The following is a 15732-nucleotide window of genomic DNA, read 5'->3' on the forward strand; positions in this document are numbered from 1 at the left end:
AAATGTAGGCAGTGGAATATGGCAGGATACCAAGTTTGCAAATTGCTGCTTGATTTATAAAAGATGACCCACAAAGTTGAATCATAACAGTGATGATGTGATGCAGTAAAGGGGAATGGGAAAGTTATTTATCTCAGCTATCTCCTGTGACCACATCAGTACAACAACTTGCTTGACATGCAGTATTACTGGGAAACCTCTGATTAAAACCTGAAGCCATCTCACTGCCTGGTGTAGTCACTATTTCCATTCAATCATCCAAAAATCAAATCAAAAACACTCTTGGCTGCTGCTTTCCCACCAAGTGCCCTTCATTTTTCCTTTTCTTCCTGTTCCAATGTTTAACCTCTCCCAATGTAGCAACACTCTTTAGCCTTTAGAGATACAGCGCGGAAACAGGCCTTTCGGCCCACCAAGTCCGCGCCGACCAGCGATCACCCCCCATACACTAGCACTATCCTACACACTAGGGACAATTTTACCAACGCCAATTAACCTACAAACCTGCAGGGAGAACGTGCAAACTCTGTACAGACAGCACTCGTAGTCAGGATCGAACCGGGGTCTCAGACACTGTGCAGCAGCAACACTACCACTGCGCCACCGTGCTGTCTTTTGCCTCACACTTCTTTCTTTCGTCTTTGTCCCTCTTTACCATCCTCCTTGCCACGTTCCTTCCTTCTCCCGGTCGTCTCCCTCCCTCAATATCCTCCTACAGTTCTTAGTGAACCCCTTGTCGTGGTACAACACATTTTTCCTCCTCTACAGGAAATATGTGGTCGCGTTAGAAAGATCGCAGACACGGTGGCACGGTGTCGCAGCGGTAGAGTTGCTGCCTCACAGCTCCAGAGACCCGGGTTGGATCCTGACTGCGGGAGCTGTCTGTACGGAGTTTGTACATTCTCCCCGTGACCGCGTGGGATTTCTCCGGGTGCTCCCGTAAAGACAGACAGATTTGCAGGTTAATTGGCTTGGTAAAATTGTAAATTGTCCCTAGTGCGTAAGATAGTGTTCGTGTGCGGGGATCGCTGGTCGGCACGAACTCGGTGGGCCATGGACCCTGCTTCTGCGCTGTATCTCTAAACTAAACTAAAGAGATTTGCCAGGATGTTGCCAGGAATGGAGAGCTTTACTAATAAGGAGAGAATAGATGGTTTATTCTTCTTAGAACATAGGGGGCCAAGGGGGGACCTTAGAGGATTATAAACCTATGAGGGGCATTGGTAGGGTATATGGGGTATTTTTCCTGGAGTGTCGAATCAAAAGCATAGGTTTAAAGGAAGATGGTGGATATTTAAAGATCTGAGGACAGGTTTTTGTACGTAGTATTTTGATTATATTGGAAAAAGCTGCTAGAGTGATAGAGGCAGATAGAAATAAACACCTTTAAAAAGCAAGTGGACAGGTCTTTGGATCGGAAAGGGGTAGAGGGATTAAGGTCAAATGAGATTAGTAAGTAGGCATCGAGGTTAGCATGAATGAGTTGGGCTGAAGGGCCTGTTTCTGCGCTGTGCAACTCCAAGACTATTTATTAGCCCCACCTGTCATTGGATGCGAAGGATTTATGGAAATACTGACTAAACCAGGCTTCACGTTTTAATCAGAGGTTTGGAAATAATACTGCACAAGTCACGCACGAGTTGTTGTGGCCACAGGAGATATTTAAGTTAAATAACTTTCCCATAACCCTTTAATAGTCAGGGCTTTTTAAAACTGATCTAATGGTTGAGGGGAAGAGTTGAAATTGTGCTGGAGCCCAGCTTGGTTATATTTTGCATCAATAGCTGGGATATTAAGTCACTCCCTCACATTCACTGAGGAGCCAAACATGTCTGAATCCACAGCCAGGTCACAACTCCCTGAGGGGTGGTTTGCAGAGGCAGTGATTTACAACTTGGCAGCTTGTACAATAACGTTGTCTGCCTGGTTTGTGTAAGTATGATTGTATATTCAGCATCAGATTCTCGCTTTTTCACACAAATGGAAGCAGCATTCTGTTCCTGAAACTCGTGGCCTTCACATGAACAAAGTGAAACTGAAGCAGACACGTTTGAATGTAAAATGACAACTAAGTGGATAAGCATAAGCACACAATGTTTACCTATAGAAATGTTATACTGTGAGTGGGCTCTGCGAACTCTTTCTACAGCAGTGTTATAAGTACAAATGGTATAAGTACTGTTACATCATAGGCAATCCACAGCCAACACCTCTTTATCATTTAGATGTTGTTCTTCCCAACATCTATTTTGTTTAATTATCTATTCTTATCGAAGATCAAATACATTGTGTGTACTGTGCGGCACAGCAGTACAATTGCTGCCTTACAGTACCAGAGACCTGGGTTCGATCCTGACTACAGGTACTGACTGTATGGAATTGTAGACTGCCACTGCGTAGGTTTTCTCTGCTCCAGTTTCTTCCTACATTCCAAAGACGTGCAGGTTTGTAGGTTGATTGGCTTCTGTAAAAGTGTCCCTAGTGTGTAGGATAGAACTAGTGTATGGGTGGCATGGACTCGGTGGGCCGAAGTCCCTGTGTCCATGTTGTATCTTTAAACTGAACCAAACTAAGCTGCTGGTTTCCCCTTGTCCATTCTGTTACAAGCGTGAAAAGCGTGCAGAGTTTTCCCAAACATGATTGCCCTTTCATAAATCCATGTTAACTTTGCCCACTTTTCTAAGTGCCTTCAACCACAGTGGAGCAGCTGGTCGAGCTGCTACCTCAGAGTGCCAGAGACCCGGTTTCGATCCTGACCTCAGATGCTGCCTGTGAGGAGTGCGCATGTTCTCCCTGTGACCATGTGGATTTCCTCCGGGTGCTCCAGTTTCTTCCCACTTCCCAAAGACGTGCGGGTTTGTAGGTCGATTGATCTCTGTAAATTGCCCCTGGTGTGTAGGGAGCGGATGGGGAAGTGGGATAACATGGAACTACTGTGAACGGGTGATTGATGGTCAGTGTGGACTTGATGGGCCAAATGGTCTGTTTCCATGCTGTACCAATCAATTCAATTAATAAAGAAAACAGTATAGAAACAGGCCCCTTCCATCCACCGAGCCCAAGCCGACCATCGATCACCCGTACCCATGAATTCTATGTCATCCCACTTTCACGTCCACTCCTTACACACCAAATTCACACAGACAGAACCAAAGGTCAGAATTGAACCCGGGTCTCTACCAGTTGTGCCGCTGAGCCGCCTTATTTCCTTGATACCCCCTTTACTGAATTCTGATATGTCCCCATTCCTTCGGCTTTCCGCTGTTTTTGGAAACATTACAGCACTTTTCCTTTCTTTTCCTTTCATCTTCTTCAATCCTCGTCAGCCACAGCTAGACCACTTCTTCCTGTTGTGGTTTAGTGCCTTAAAACAAAATACATATTCCATAGGTACACAAAATTGCTGGGGAAACTCAGCGGGTGCAGCAGCATCTATGGAGCGAAGGAAATAGGCGACGTTTCGGCCCGAAACATCGCCTATTTCCTTCGCTCCATAGATGCTGCTGCACCCGCTGAGTTTCCCCAGCAATTTTGTGTACCTTCGATGTTCCAGCATCTGCAGTTCCCTTTTGAATACATATTCCATATGTCACTGAATTATTACAGCACGAATAGAAACCATTCAGCCATCCAGTGCCATATTTTCAATTAAAATCAAGAGATAACTTAGAAATAGAGCATTAATTATCTTCATCAATTCCCCTTCATCCTGTGACATCCAAGGAAAGATTGATTGGTGTTCATTTTATTGCCATTTGTTGGGTTTTATGTATAAATGCCATTAGCATTCGTATTATTAACAGCACTATTTAACAAAACGCAGTCTGGGTTAGATTTATTCAAGAACTAAACATTTGCCTTACATCACATTCAATATACTGTACCTCCTTTAATCAATAGAATTTCTTCTGTAAGCGGTTGAACTAATTTAGTGAATCTTGATAGTGTTCATGATCTACAAGATTCATCAGGGTGGCGTACATATTGACATACTAGTTCAGTACGTCCATGGATTGTCAATAATTTATCCGTAAGGTTTTTTCAATCCTTCCTTTTGGTTTTTTTTTTACAGATGGTGAAGGAATTATTGAAGATGTTGTGTTGCTCGGAGCTCCAGTGGAAGGTGCGGCCAAACACTGGAAACCTCTCACAAGAGTGGTCGCTGGTCGTATAATTAATGGATACTCTAGGTACGCAAGAATTAATGCCCCTGTCCCACTTAGGAAACTTGAACGGAAACCTCTGGAGACTTTGCGCCCCACCCAAGGTTTCCGTGCCGTTCCCGGAGGTTTTTGTCAGTCTCCCTACCTGCTTCCACTACCTGCAACCTCCGGCAACCACCTGCAACCTCCGGGAACCGCACGGAAACCTTGGGTGGGGCGCAAAGTCTCCAGAGGTTTCCGTTCAGGTTTCCTAAGTGGTACAGGGGGCATAAGTCTATATCTGTGCCAACTCATAACTTTGTTTATTGCGATACTAATAAAATAGACTAATGGATTAAGATAGGAATCCAAAGCATGAGATCTAGGGAAGGATGACAATTTTTGCTTAATAGGATCATTACTTATGGAAGGCAAGGAACTTTACATAGTTTAGTTTAGAAATACTGCACGGAATTTGGCCCTTCAGCCTACCGAGTCCGCGCCGACCAGCGATCCCCGCACACTAAAACTATCCTACGCACACAAGGGGCAATCTCAAATTTACCAAGGGATGTGGATCACGTACAGGAGATTAGTTCAACCCGACATCATGTTCGGCATGGACATTGGGGGCCGAAGGGGCTGGCCCTTTGATGCACTGTTCTGTGGTGTATGTAATAGTTTATTTAATAAATATGCTATTGTTGTTGGGCTGAGAATGAGCTCAAAGCATACTTAGTTTCCGTAAAGAATATTCAGGCCAAAATTCAATTTGAGATTATGCTGATCTCTAAACCATTTAAAAAATAATTACTTTTTCTCAAACAGGGGTGACTGGCTTCTGAATTTTGTCTATCGTAGTTCTTCAGTACAGCTGAATGTGGCAGGCCTACAGCCAATTGTTATGGATAATGATAAAATGATTAATGTGGACCTTTCATCCATTGTGAGTATCTTACTCCTCTTCATATGATGCCTGCTTGTTTCTGATGTATTATACTTGTTCTGGACTTATTTAAAACTATTTTTTAGGATGTAACTTGGAGCACTGAAGTTTCGGATGCAAGGACCTTTTTTTTTCATTTGACCCAAAGATTTCATCTCCATTGCAGGTGTTGAGTTTTATCTTCCAGCAGTAGTTCAGATGCCGCGTTAAATGATTGTACACCAACACATTTCCTTTGTCCCAGCCTTAGAAGATCCTTAGTATATCAACGTGAATGTTTCCCACTTCCACAGCTGTCACTGAATTGCAGTTTAGGTTGTGAACTGCTGAGTTGGGATGTATGCTGAGGCTTTATAAGGCACTGGTCAGACCGCATTTGGAATATTGTGAGCAGTTTTGGGACCATATCTGAGGACGGTCCAGAGAGGATTTATGAGAATGATCCCGGGGATGAATGGGTTAACGTATAATGAGCGTTTGACAGCTCTGGGCCAGGTGTATAGAAGGATGAGAGGGCGATCTCATTGAAACTTACCGAATGATGAAAGACCTGGACAGTATGGATATGCAGAGGATGTTTAGAACAGGAAGCATTGCATTGCGGTGAAAAGACCAACTGTCCGCTCACTCCTGTCCTGTGGGGAATTTGTACATTTGCCCTGTGACCACAACACACAATGCTGGTGTAACTCAGTGGTTCATGCAGCATCTGTGGAGGGAATGGATAGATGACATTTCAGATTGGCACCCTTCTGCAGTTCCGACATGAATCATCATCTGTCCTTTCCCTCAGATGCTGCCTGACTCACTGAGTTGATCCAGCATTTTGAGTTTTGCTCGATATTCCAGATCCTTTATGTTTCCCTATCACCCTTTGGGTTTCCTCCCATATCCGAATGACCTGCAGGTTGGTATGTTATTTTTCTGTTGCCTAATTGCCAGTAGTGTGGGTGGGTGGTGATATTGATGGGAATTTGAGGGAAATAGTTTACAAGGACCACAGGGTAGATGCACAGAGTCACTTGCCCAGGGGACAATAAAATACATGGATAGGACAGGTTTAGAGCGATATGGGCCAAACGCAGGAAGGTGGGACTAGTGTAGATGGGACGTTGGTCGGAGGGCAAGTTGAGCCAAAGGGCCTGTTTCCACACTGTATCACTCTATGACTCTATGACATGGATATTAGTGGGGAAATGGGTTTGCTCTGTCAGCCAGTATAGACTTTCAGTGGGGCTAATGGCCTCTTTTTTTCATATGGAAATGATGTGAGATTAGTTTCTGGTGTGTGGTTAAATTGTTTTTACAGTCAACAAACTGAAAGAAAAGTTTCTTTTAAATGATTCTAAGATTGACAGTAGCAACATCAGAAATGTTCTCTTTTGTAAAGCAGAAAATGGTGGAAATGCTCACTGGGTCAGTCAGCATCTGTTGGGAGACAAATGAGGGGAATAGATTGGGTAGGCACACTGGGTCTCTTGCCCAGAGTAAGGGAATAGAGAACCAGAGGACATAGGTTTACGGTGAGAGGGAAAGATTTAATAGGAAACTGAGCGGTAACTTTTTCACACAGAGTGTGGTGGGTGTATGGAACAAGCTGTCGGAGGAGGCAGTTGCGGCAGGTAGTATCAAAGATCCTATAGCGAGCAAGATGGTCCACTCGACGAAAAAGACGTAGTACGGTCATGGGCAGATTCATGGGTAATTTAAGGCCCCATTTCCATAACCGGCTTCCGTCTCCGCACCAAAGATCCCATAGGATAATAGTGCGGAGACGGAAGCCAGTTACGGAAACATCTTCGTAAAAATAAAAGTTATTTGGTAAAAATCTTCTCCTCATTTTCAGAATTTTAATTTATTAACACAAACTGTTCCCCCGCAACGTTGATTACACTGCGAGTCGGGTCGGGTCGGGTCGGGTCCAGTTACTGAAATTGATGAAAAAAGGCCCACGTTCCGCTCCGTTGCGTACTACACGTCAGCTCATTACATTTAGCAGGAGTGGTCTATCTTTTGGGTAGTGTTGCAACATTTTAGAAACATCTGGACAGGTACATGGATTGGACAGCTTTAGAGGGATATTGGCCAAATGTAGGCAGCTGGGACTAGTGTAGATGGGACATGTTGGTCTGTGTAGGCAAGTTGGGCAGAATGGCTGTTTCCACACTGTATGACTATGATTCCACAGATAGAGTTAACTCTGAGGGTCTGTGAACTCGGGGGGAAAATATTGAGACACAAGGAATTACGGACGCTGGGATCTTGAACAAAACACAAAGTGCTGGAGAAAGTCAGTGGGTCAAGCAGCATTGGTGGAGAGGATGGACAGATGACGTTTCAGGTCAGGACCCTTCTTCAAACTGAAAGCATCACTTGTCCATTTCATCCCCAGATGTTGCCTGATCCGCTGAGTTACTCGAGCACTTGTGTTTTGCTCGGGGAAAATGTTGTAGTTTTCCACAGTTTGAGCTTTCCCCGTGGTTTTGTAAACCGCTGCAATTCCTTCCCCGGACTCAGCATCCTTGTACGCTGTGGCTCACAGTATTTCCTTTTAACTTAAATCCAGGGTAAGTGTAAAGTTTCTGAATCTTTCAGATGTGGTACTAAGCAGTAACAGATCCCCGGGCAACATTTGCCGACGCAGTATAGTTGGCCGACATTTCTCATTCCACCAATTTCACTGAGAGCAGAAGATCTGATCATGTATTTCCTACTTCCAAAAGTGCTGCATTGACTGTAAAACACTTTGACTTGTCCTGAGGTCATAAAAGACACTTTATAAAGCAAGCAATTGCTTTTTTCTTTGGTTTTATCAGTACACGATTGGAATATCCGTGAAAGGATCAATATAAATGGTGATTACTTCATTGGAAACTGTATTATAACAGTAACTGTCCAGTCCATTATATTACACAATTAGGTAATTACAATTTGACTATGAATCTGAAGCTAATTGCAGGTATTTTTAATGACATTTCAGACACAATCAGTTTGGGGGGAAATAGATGTTATCGGAGGATTCTTGTCGTGCAATTTAAATTTAAAGTATATTTTAGCATGTATTTAGCATGAAGCATTACATTTTAAGCATGTATTAGATAGCCGGGTAAAATCAATAGCAAAGACAGACACAAAATGCTGGAGTAACTCAGGGTAGATAAAAATACTGGAGAAACTCAGCGGGTGAGGCAGCATCTATGGAGCGAAGGAATAGGTGACGTTTCGGGTCGAGACCCGAAACGTCACCTATCCCATCGCTCCATAGATGCTGCCTCACCCGCTGAGTTTCTCCAGTATTTTTATCTACCTTCGATTTTTCCAGCATCTGCAGTTCCTTCGTGAGCAACTCAGGGGGTCAGGCAGCATCTCTGGAAAAAAAGACTTGGTGATATTTTAGGTCGAAATCCTTCTTCAGCTGAAATATCACCTATCCCTTTCCTCCAGTGATGCTGCCTGACCCACTGAGTTACTCCAGCTTTTTGTGTCTTATCTTTGGTGTAAACCAGCATCTGCAATTCCTTTCCACACACAAAATCAATAGCAACTTTGGAAGCGTTGAAAATTAACGAACAGTGGCAGTTGATGTAGAAATATTGACAGACAAAAACTAAAAAAAAACATACAGTGGCACAGCTGGTAGAACCGCTGCCAGAGATACTAGTTCGCTCCGGGATTGTAGCTTAATTGGCCTCTGCAAAAATAAGATTGCCCCTAGTCAGTGTGTAGAGTGTGGATGAGAAAGATGAGAGTGTCTCAGGATAACTTAAAGCTAATGTGTTCAAGAAGGAACTGCAGATGCTGGAAAATCGAAGGTAGACATAAATGCTGGAGAAACTCAGCGGGTGCAGCAGCATCTATGGAGCGAAGGAAATAGGCAACGTTTTGGGCCGAAACCCTTCTTCAGGCTGAACCCTTCTTCAGATTTTTGTCTACCTTAAAGCTAATGTGAATGTGTGATCGCTGGTCGGCGCGAGCTTATGGGCCTGTTTCCAAGTTCTATCTCGAAAACTAAAGCTAAAATAATACTGGGATGAAAAACAAGCCAAGCTGTCACAGCCAGAGAAAAACAGACTTGTTAAAAGAGAAACTCATAATTGTGATGTGAAGACAGGCAGTATGAGCAGGACACCTGGGTCTGATGTGATCTCTCACTGGGTAATGAAAGGCAGAGCCACAATGAACTCCTGGCACTTTGAGAGTCATCTTTATTTTCTCTGTCAAACCTTTCAGTCCTTTTGTGTTAAATAACTAACATTCAGTATTTGCAGTAACAATCCAGCTACCTTGGCATGTAGATTCAAACCAGTGATTCATGGAAGATTGAGTCACAAGTTAAAATTCACACCTACAAAGGGAATACATTACAGCTCATTTTTTCTAAACATGCAAAGGAAATAATACAAATGCTACAAATGATCATTTTACCTACTCAAAACTATATCCTGAAGAGACCAGACGGGAGAGAATATAAATAATCAGGTGTCCCCATTGCCGGAAGAACCAGTTGCCAGTCTCATTATCCAAGCTGATATTTAGTACAACATCTGACCTGGCCAGAATTTAAAACCTTATCAGCAAAATTTAAAGAATGCCATTTGATGCAAATGCTATTTCTTTACTGTGGCAGAACAATAACTTACCAAGTAACACACAAACAAGTAGTGGAAAGAAGGAACTGCAGGTGCTGGTTTACACAAAAGGGCACAAAATGCTGGAGTAACTCAGCAGGTCAGGCAGCATCTCTGGGTAGGTTGAGACATCTGAAGAAGGGTCCTTTCACCTGTCCATGTCCTTCAGACGATGACATTTTGGGTTGGTGCGTCTGAAGAAGGGTCCCTTCACCTATCCTTGTCCTCCAGAGATACTGGCTGACCCGCTGAGTTACTCCAACACTTTGACCTGAATAACAATTTGATCTTGAAGACACAAGGAACCGCAGATTTATTTATTTAAAAAAAACACAAAGTGTTGGAGTAACTCAGTGGATCAGGCAGCATCTTGACCTTTGCTATAAGGTCAGCACAGCATGAGCTTTGAACAGAGAACAGCACAGTGCAGGAACAAGCCCTTTGACCCACAATTGTTATGCCACTCGTGATGCTGAGATACATGAATCTCATCTGCCTGCACACAATCCATATCTCACCATTCCATGCATATCCATGTGCCTCTTAAGCACCACTATCGTATCTGCCTCCCCACTATTCCCAGTAGTGTGTTCCAGGCACCCACCCTCCGCCCTGCCCCTCTGAGACCTGATCTTTTACCCCTTCAAACTTGGTTACTCCACACATCCATGGCATGTAATCCTTTGTGGAATACTTGGGTGACAATTTGTCAAAACGCTCCTTAATTCCCAGAAACTAAAGAGAAAACAAAATACCTCTCCATCTCCATAGTGTTCCTGCCTTCCAGTAACATCTACTCCAAAGTGTTGTTTTTTTTCCCCCTCATCTACCTGTCCAGAAATCCCATCCCAAGCCCGTTCCTTCATCTGTGTGACTATCTGCCTATTATCCAACTTCACTTCACTCTTTCCAGTGTATAAACCTATGTTTGCTTCCCAGTATATTTCTGACTCTCTTTTTGGTCTGCTTCCCAAGGAGGGTGGAATTGTCAAGGACTAGAAGGCATTGTTTTAATGCGAGCGAGGCAAAGTGTAAAGGACATGTGCGGGGCAAGTTTTTTACACAGAGGGTGATAGATGCCTGGAAAGTGCTGCCAGGGCTGGTGATGGAGGCAGATACGATAGTGGTGTTTAATAATCTTTCACATAGGAACATGGATGTGGAGGGGTATGAATCACGTGCAGGCAGAAGAGATTACTTTAACGTGACATCATGTTCGGCATGGATATTGTGGGCCAAAGGGCCGATTCTTGTGCTGTACTGCTCTGGGTTCTATATCCTTGTTAAGTTCGGTTTTGGTATTTGCAACAAGCACCAGATGGCAGAGTGGAAGTTGAACATTAAAAGAATGCGAGGGTGACGGAGTGAGGCTTGATTCAGCTCAGTGAACTGACCATTCCTGTTAAACAGCAGGGAAAACATGTTGGCTTGATGAGCAGAAATATGCGGCATGTGAAAAAGCTTCACTTGAAAAAGCAACTAATCTGGGTATTCTTCTAGAGTATAATAGGAACATTAACTCAGTCAAAACTGAACTGAATTTTAGGCTAATGGAACCATGTCAAATATAGCTATCAATTCATATGCCTGTACCTGATGCAATTGCTATCTTATTAACAATGAATTAAAGGCATAGCAATTTACACAAGGCATAGAGATAGGGTAGACAGTCAGATCATTTTTCCCAGGTTGGAAATGTCCGACACTAGAAGGCATAGCTATGTGAGAGGGGCAAGCTTTTTTATACCAGTGGAGGGGGCTTGGAACGCAATGCCAGGTGTGGCGGTGGAGGCAGATGTGTTAGTGCTGTTTAAGAGGCTTTTAGATAGGCACACAGAAATGCAGGAAATAGAGGGATATGGATCATGTACAGGCAGATGAGATCAGTTTAACTTGGCATCAGGTTCAGCATTAACATTGTGGGCCGAAGGGCCCGTTCCTGTGCGGTATTGGTCTATGTTCTGTGTTCCATTAGGCTCTGGGCCCAATGCTCAATATAGACATGGTGGGCTTAAGGGCCAGTTTCTGTGCTATATGACTCTGTGCCGAATGATTCAATTAGCCTTTTATCTTTCTGTTAATGATGCCATGGTGGCGTAGCAGTAGCATTACTGCCTTACAGCGCCAGAGACACGGGTTCAATCCTGACTATGGGCACCGTCTGTACAAAGTTTATAGTCCTCTCTGACCGCGTGGGTTTTTTTTCCGGGTGCTCCGGCTTCCACTCTCATTCCAAAGACCTGCAGATTTGTAGGTTAATTGGCTTTTGTAAGTTATCCATAGAGTGTGAAATAGAACTAGTGTGCGGGCGATCGCTGGTCGGCGCAGACTTGGTAGGCCAAAATCCTGTTTCCACAATGTATCTCTAAACTAAACTAAACTAAAGGCAGCAATTCAAAGGAGCTGGTTATCAACTTTAGGAAGTACACTCCCCATTATATTGCAGAGTAAATGTGAGTGAGTATCAGCTTTCAAGTCAAGTTTTATTCATAAAGTGCAAGTGAAATGAATTTGCCAGTAGCGATACAATAAAGGTGTAATTATCACCAACAATTTGTCCTGGTCCAATAACATTGATGCCACAGACAAGGAAGCACACCTACACTTCTACTTCCTCAGAAAGCTAAGGAAATTCAGCACGTCTCCAATGACTTACCAGTCTACAGACGCAACATAGAAAACATCCTATCTGGATGCATCGCAGCTTGGTATGGCAAGTGCTCTGCCCAAGACCGCAAGAACTCGCAGAGAGTGGTGAACGCAGCCCAGACCATCACACAAAACCAGCCGCCTCCACATCGACACAATCTACACTACGCTGCCTTGGGAAAGCAGCCAACAACATCAAAGATCACTCGCACCCCAGGCATTCTCTCTGCTCCTCGCTCCTGTCGGACAGAAGATACAAAACAACATGAAAGCACACACCACCAAGAAAGGTTTCTTCCCCGCTGTTATCCTATTCTTGAAGGGACCTCTCGTATGCAAGGGATGAATTTCCCGATCATTCAACCTACTCCACTACACACCTTGCACTTTATTATCTGTATTTTCTGTGCAACTGTAACACCATATTCTGCACTTTGTTTATTTTTTCTTTGACCCTCTGTACCCCACAGTATGATTCAACTGGATAACACACAAAACAACGTTTTTCACGATCTCAGTGAAAAAATAATAAATAAATAAATAACCAATTGAAATCAATAAACCAATACCAATTCCTTGATCTTCTACTATGATCCATTATGTTATTTAAACTGAGGTATTGCTAGAGTCTAACTCAAGCCCAAGCATTCTGGCAGTGTACTGATGTCACTACTACCTCCTAGACAACATTCATTGTTCTGATACAAGAGCTACAAGCTCTTTTTGTAACTTTTATAGTTTCACTGCTTCCTATCACACTTTAGCATCTCAGCTTTTATTCCCACCAACATCACTTGTATTTCACTGCAGCGCTTTAACATAACACTGAATAAAACATACGCATGTCTTGCATCTGATGCGACGGAAAGAAGCTGTGACACTGGGGTCATAATTGGTGGCACAACGGTCGAGTTGCTGCCTTGCAGGTGCTGTTTGCACGTTCTCCCCGTGACCTGCATGGGTTTTCTCCGGGCGCTCCGGTTTCCTCTCACACTCCAAAGACGTGCGTGATTGTAGGCTGAATGACTCGGTAAAATTGTAAATTGTTCCCAGTGTGTGTGTGTGTGATAGTGTTAGTGTACGGGGATCGCTGGTCGGTGTGGACTCGGTGGGCCGAAGATCCTGTTTCCGCGCTGTATCTCTAAACTAAATTAAAGGGAAAGGCTGACCAAGGAAATTCACGGTGCAGATATTCAACCCTCTACGTAGTCATCCTGATTAATAGTTAAAACACGTTCATTCTGACGTCAAAGTTAGGATTTGTACCTTCACTGCTATCAGCGTTCATGGTGTTTTCCAGAGTCAGACAGTTATACAGCATGGGAACACCTTGAGAATTTTGAGGTTCATGTACGCAGAATACTATGATGTACAAACAACACAGGAAGTCTTGTATCCATGGGGCTGTAATAGTACAGAGAAATGTGGCCAAATCAGTGATTTTAAATGGAGACTCGAGGAACTGCAGATGCTGGTTTACCCCCCAAAAAAGCACATAGTGCTGGAGTAACTCAGCAGATCAAGCATCATCTCTGGAGGGCATGGATAGGTGACATTTCAGGTCTGGACCCTTCTTCAGACAGTTCCTTGTGTCTGCAAGAATAGTCTAATCTACCACACACCACAAAACATGTGTCCAATCTCACTGGAAAAAAATTGTACACCTAGATGTGTCCGTTAGCATTTTCAAGCTGGCAAGAGAAAATTATGTTTCGTTCTATTTGAATTCATGAGGAAAAGTAAAAATGCATTTGTCAAATCTGTTCAATTGTGGAGAAGCAGAAGGTTCCACTAGCAGCGGATGAGATATGCAAACCATCTGCTCGTAATGAGACGTTGTATAGATTTGCTTTAATTCTTGGTTTGATTGTCTAGTTGAGTTTAGAAATACGAAGCAGAAACAGGCCCTTCGGCCCGCCGAGTCACTGCCGACCAGCGATCCTCACACACTAACACGATCCTACACACACTCGGGACAAATTACAATTTTACCAAAGCCAATTAACCTACAAATCTGTACGTCTTTGGTGTGTGGGAGGAAACCGGAGCATCCGGAGAAAACCCACGCAGGTCACGGGGAGAACAATTGTGTTATTTTGAATGTGGTAGCGGAAGTAGTTTGTTCGGTCTTCTTGAGAGTAACAAAGAAAATAGTTCCTGGACTCTGTGTTGGCTTCAAGTATCCTGTCTCTGTGAGGTTAGGTTTATGGGCTTTAAGTGTCCCGTTACTATCTGGCTTTGAAAGTCCTGTTGCCCTGAGGTTAATGTGTAGGTTTTGTGAGTCCAGTTACCATGGCATTCATGTACTGGCTTTAAATGTCCAGTTACTGAGAGCTAAATGTGCTGGCTTCCACTCTCCTGTTACCATGGTATTAGTGTATTGGTATTAATGTCATTGGTTTCCTGTTACCGAAACATAGAAACTAGAAGTTAGTTGTTGACTTTGGAGTCCGACTGCTCTATGCAATTAGAATTTTGGATTTGGATGTGCTTTTCTCGTGAATTTAGTATATTACATTTCTTTGCCAATTACAGTAAAGTTTGTTTTATGAATTGAGTATTTACCCAATGATTAGTGTTTTGACTTTCTGCTTCCTGTTACCATGAGATTTGCACAGCTTTGAGACCCTTAAGTTAGTGCGCTGGTTTTTAGTGTCCAGCTGGTGTGAGATTACAGTGTGAACTCTCAAAGTCCTGTTCATAAATTCTAGGAGTGGAATTAGGCCATTCGGCCCATCAGGTTTCCTCCCACACTCCAAAGACATACAGGTTTGTAGGTTAATTGGTTCAGTGTGTGTGTGTAAATTATCCCCATTGTGTGTAGGACAGTATTAATGTGCAGGGATCGCTGGTCAGTGCAGATTCAGTGCAGATTCAGTGCAGAAGGGCCTGTTTCCCCACTGTATCTCTAAACTGAACTAAACTAAACTAAAGTGAAACACCAGTGACACAGGGGCGCAGCAGGAGAGTTGCCGCCTCACAGCGCCAGAGAGCCCGATTCAATCTTGGCTGTCTGTGTGGAGTTTGTACATTCTCCCTGTGACCATGTGGGTTTTCTCCTGGTGTCCTCCCACATTCCAAAGACATGCAGGTTTGTAGGTAAATTGGCTTCTGTAAATTGCCCCCAGTGTGTTGAGAAAGGTGGATAATAGAACTAGTTTGAACGGGTGATCGATGAACGGCATGGACTTAGAGGGCCGAAGGGCCCGTTTCCACGCTGTATCACTAAACTAAACTAAACCAAACGTGTTGTGCAGGTCTCTGGGAGGGAGAGAGAACTACACAACTGGCCCTTCACCTACATCTGGTTGTTCTCCATCTGTTTACCAGCCGTTCTGGTGTCAACAAACCCGCTACACAACAAACC

General features: G+C 43.6%; 1 protein-coding gene across 2 annotated transcripts in view; it reads left to right on the top strand.

Moving 5' to 3' along the window:
- The window catches only part of tmco4 (transmembrane and coiled-coil domains 4), a 70069-nt gene that overhangs the window by 45617 nt on the left and 8720 nt on the right, over nt 1-15732 (top strand). For both annotated transcript variants that reach the window (XM_033048322.1, XM_033048324.1), the window contains 2 exons: nt 4073-4190; nt 4971-5088. In XM_033048322.1, coding sequence (XP_032904213.1) covers nt 4073-4190; nt 4971-5088 — 236 coding nt within the window. The remainder of the gene's footprint in view (nt 1-4072; nt 4191-4970; nt 5089-15732) is intronic.

Source organism: Amblyraja radiata, chromosome 31 (assembly GCF_010909765.2).
Source record: "Amblyraja radiata isolate CabotCenter1 chromosome 31, sAmbRad1.1.pri, whole genome shotgun sequence".
NCBI classification, from domain to species: Eukaryota; Metazoa; Chordata; class Chondrichthyes; order Rajiformes; family Rajidae; genus Amblyraja; species Amblyraja radiata.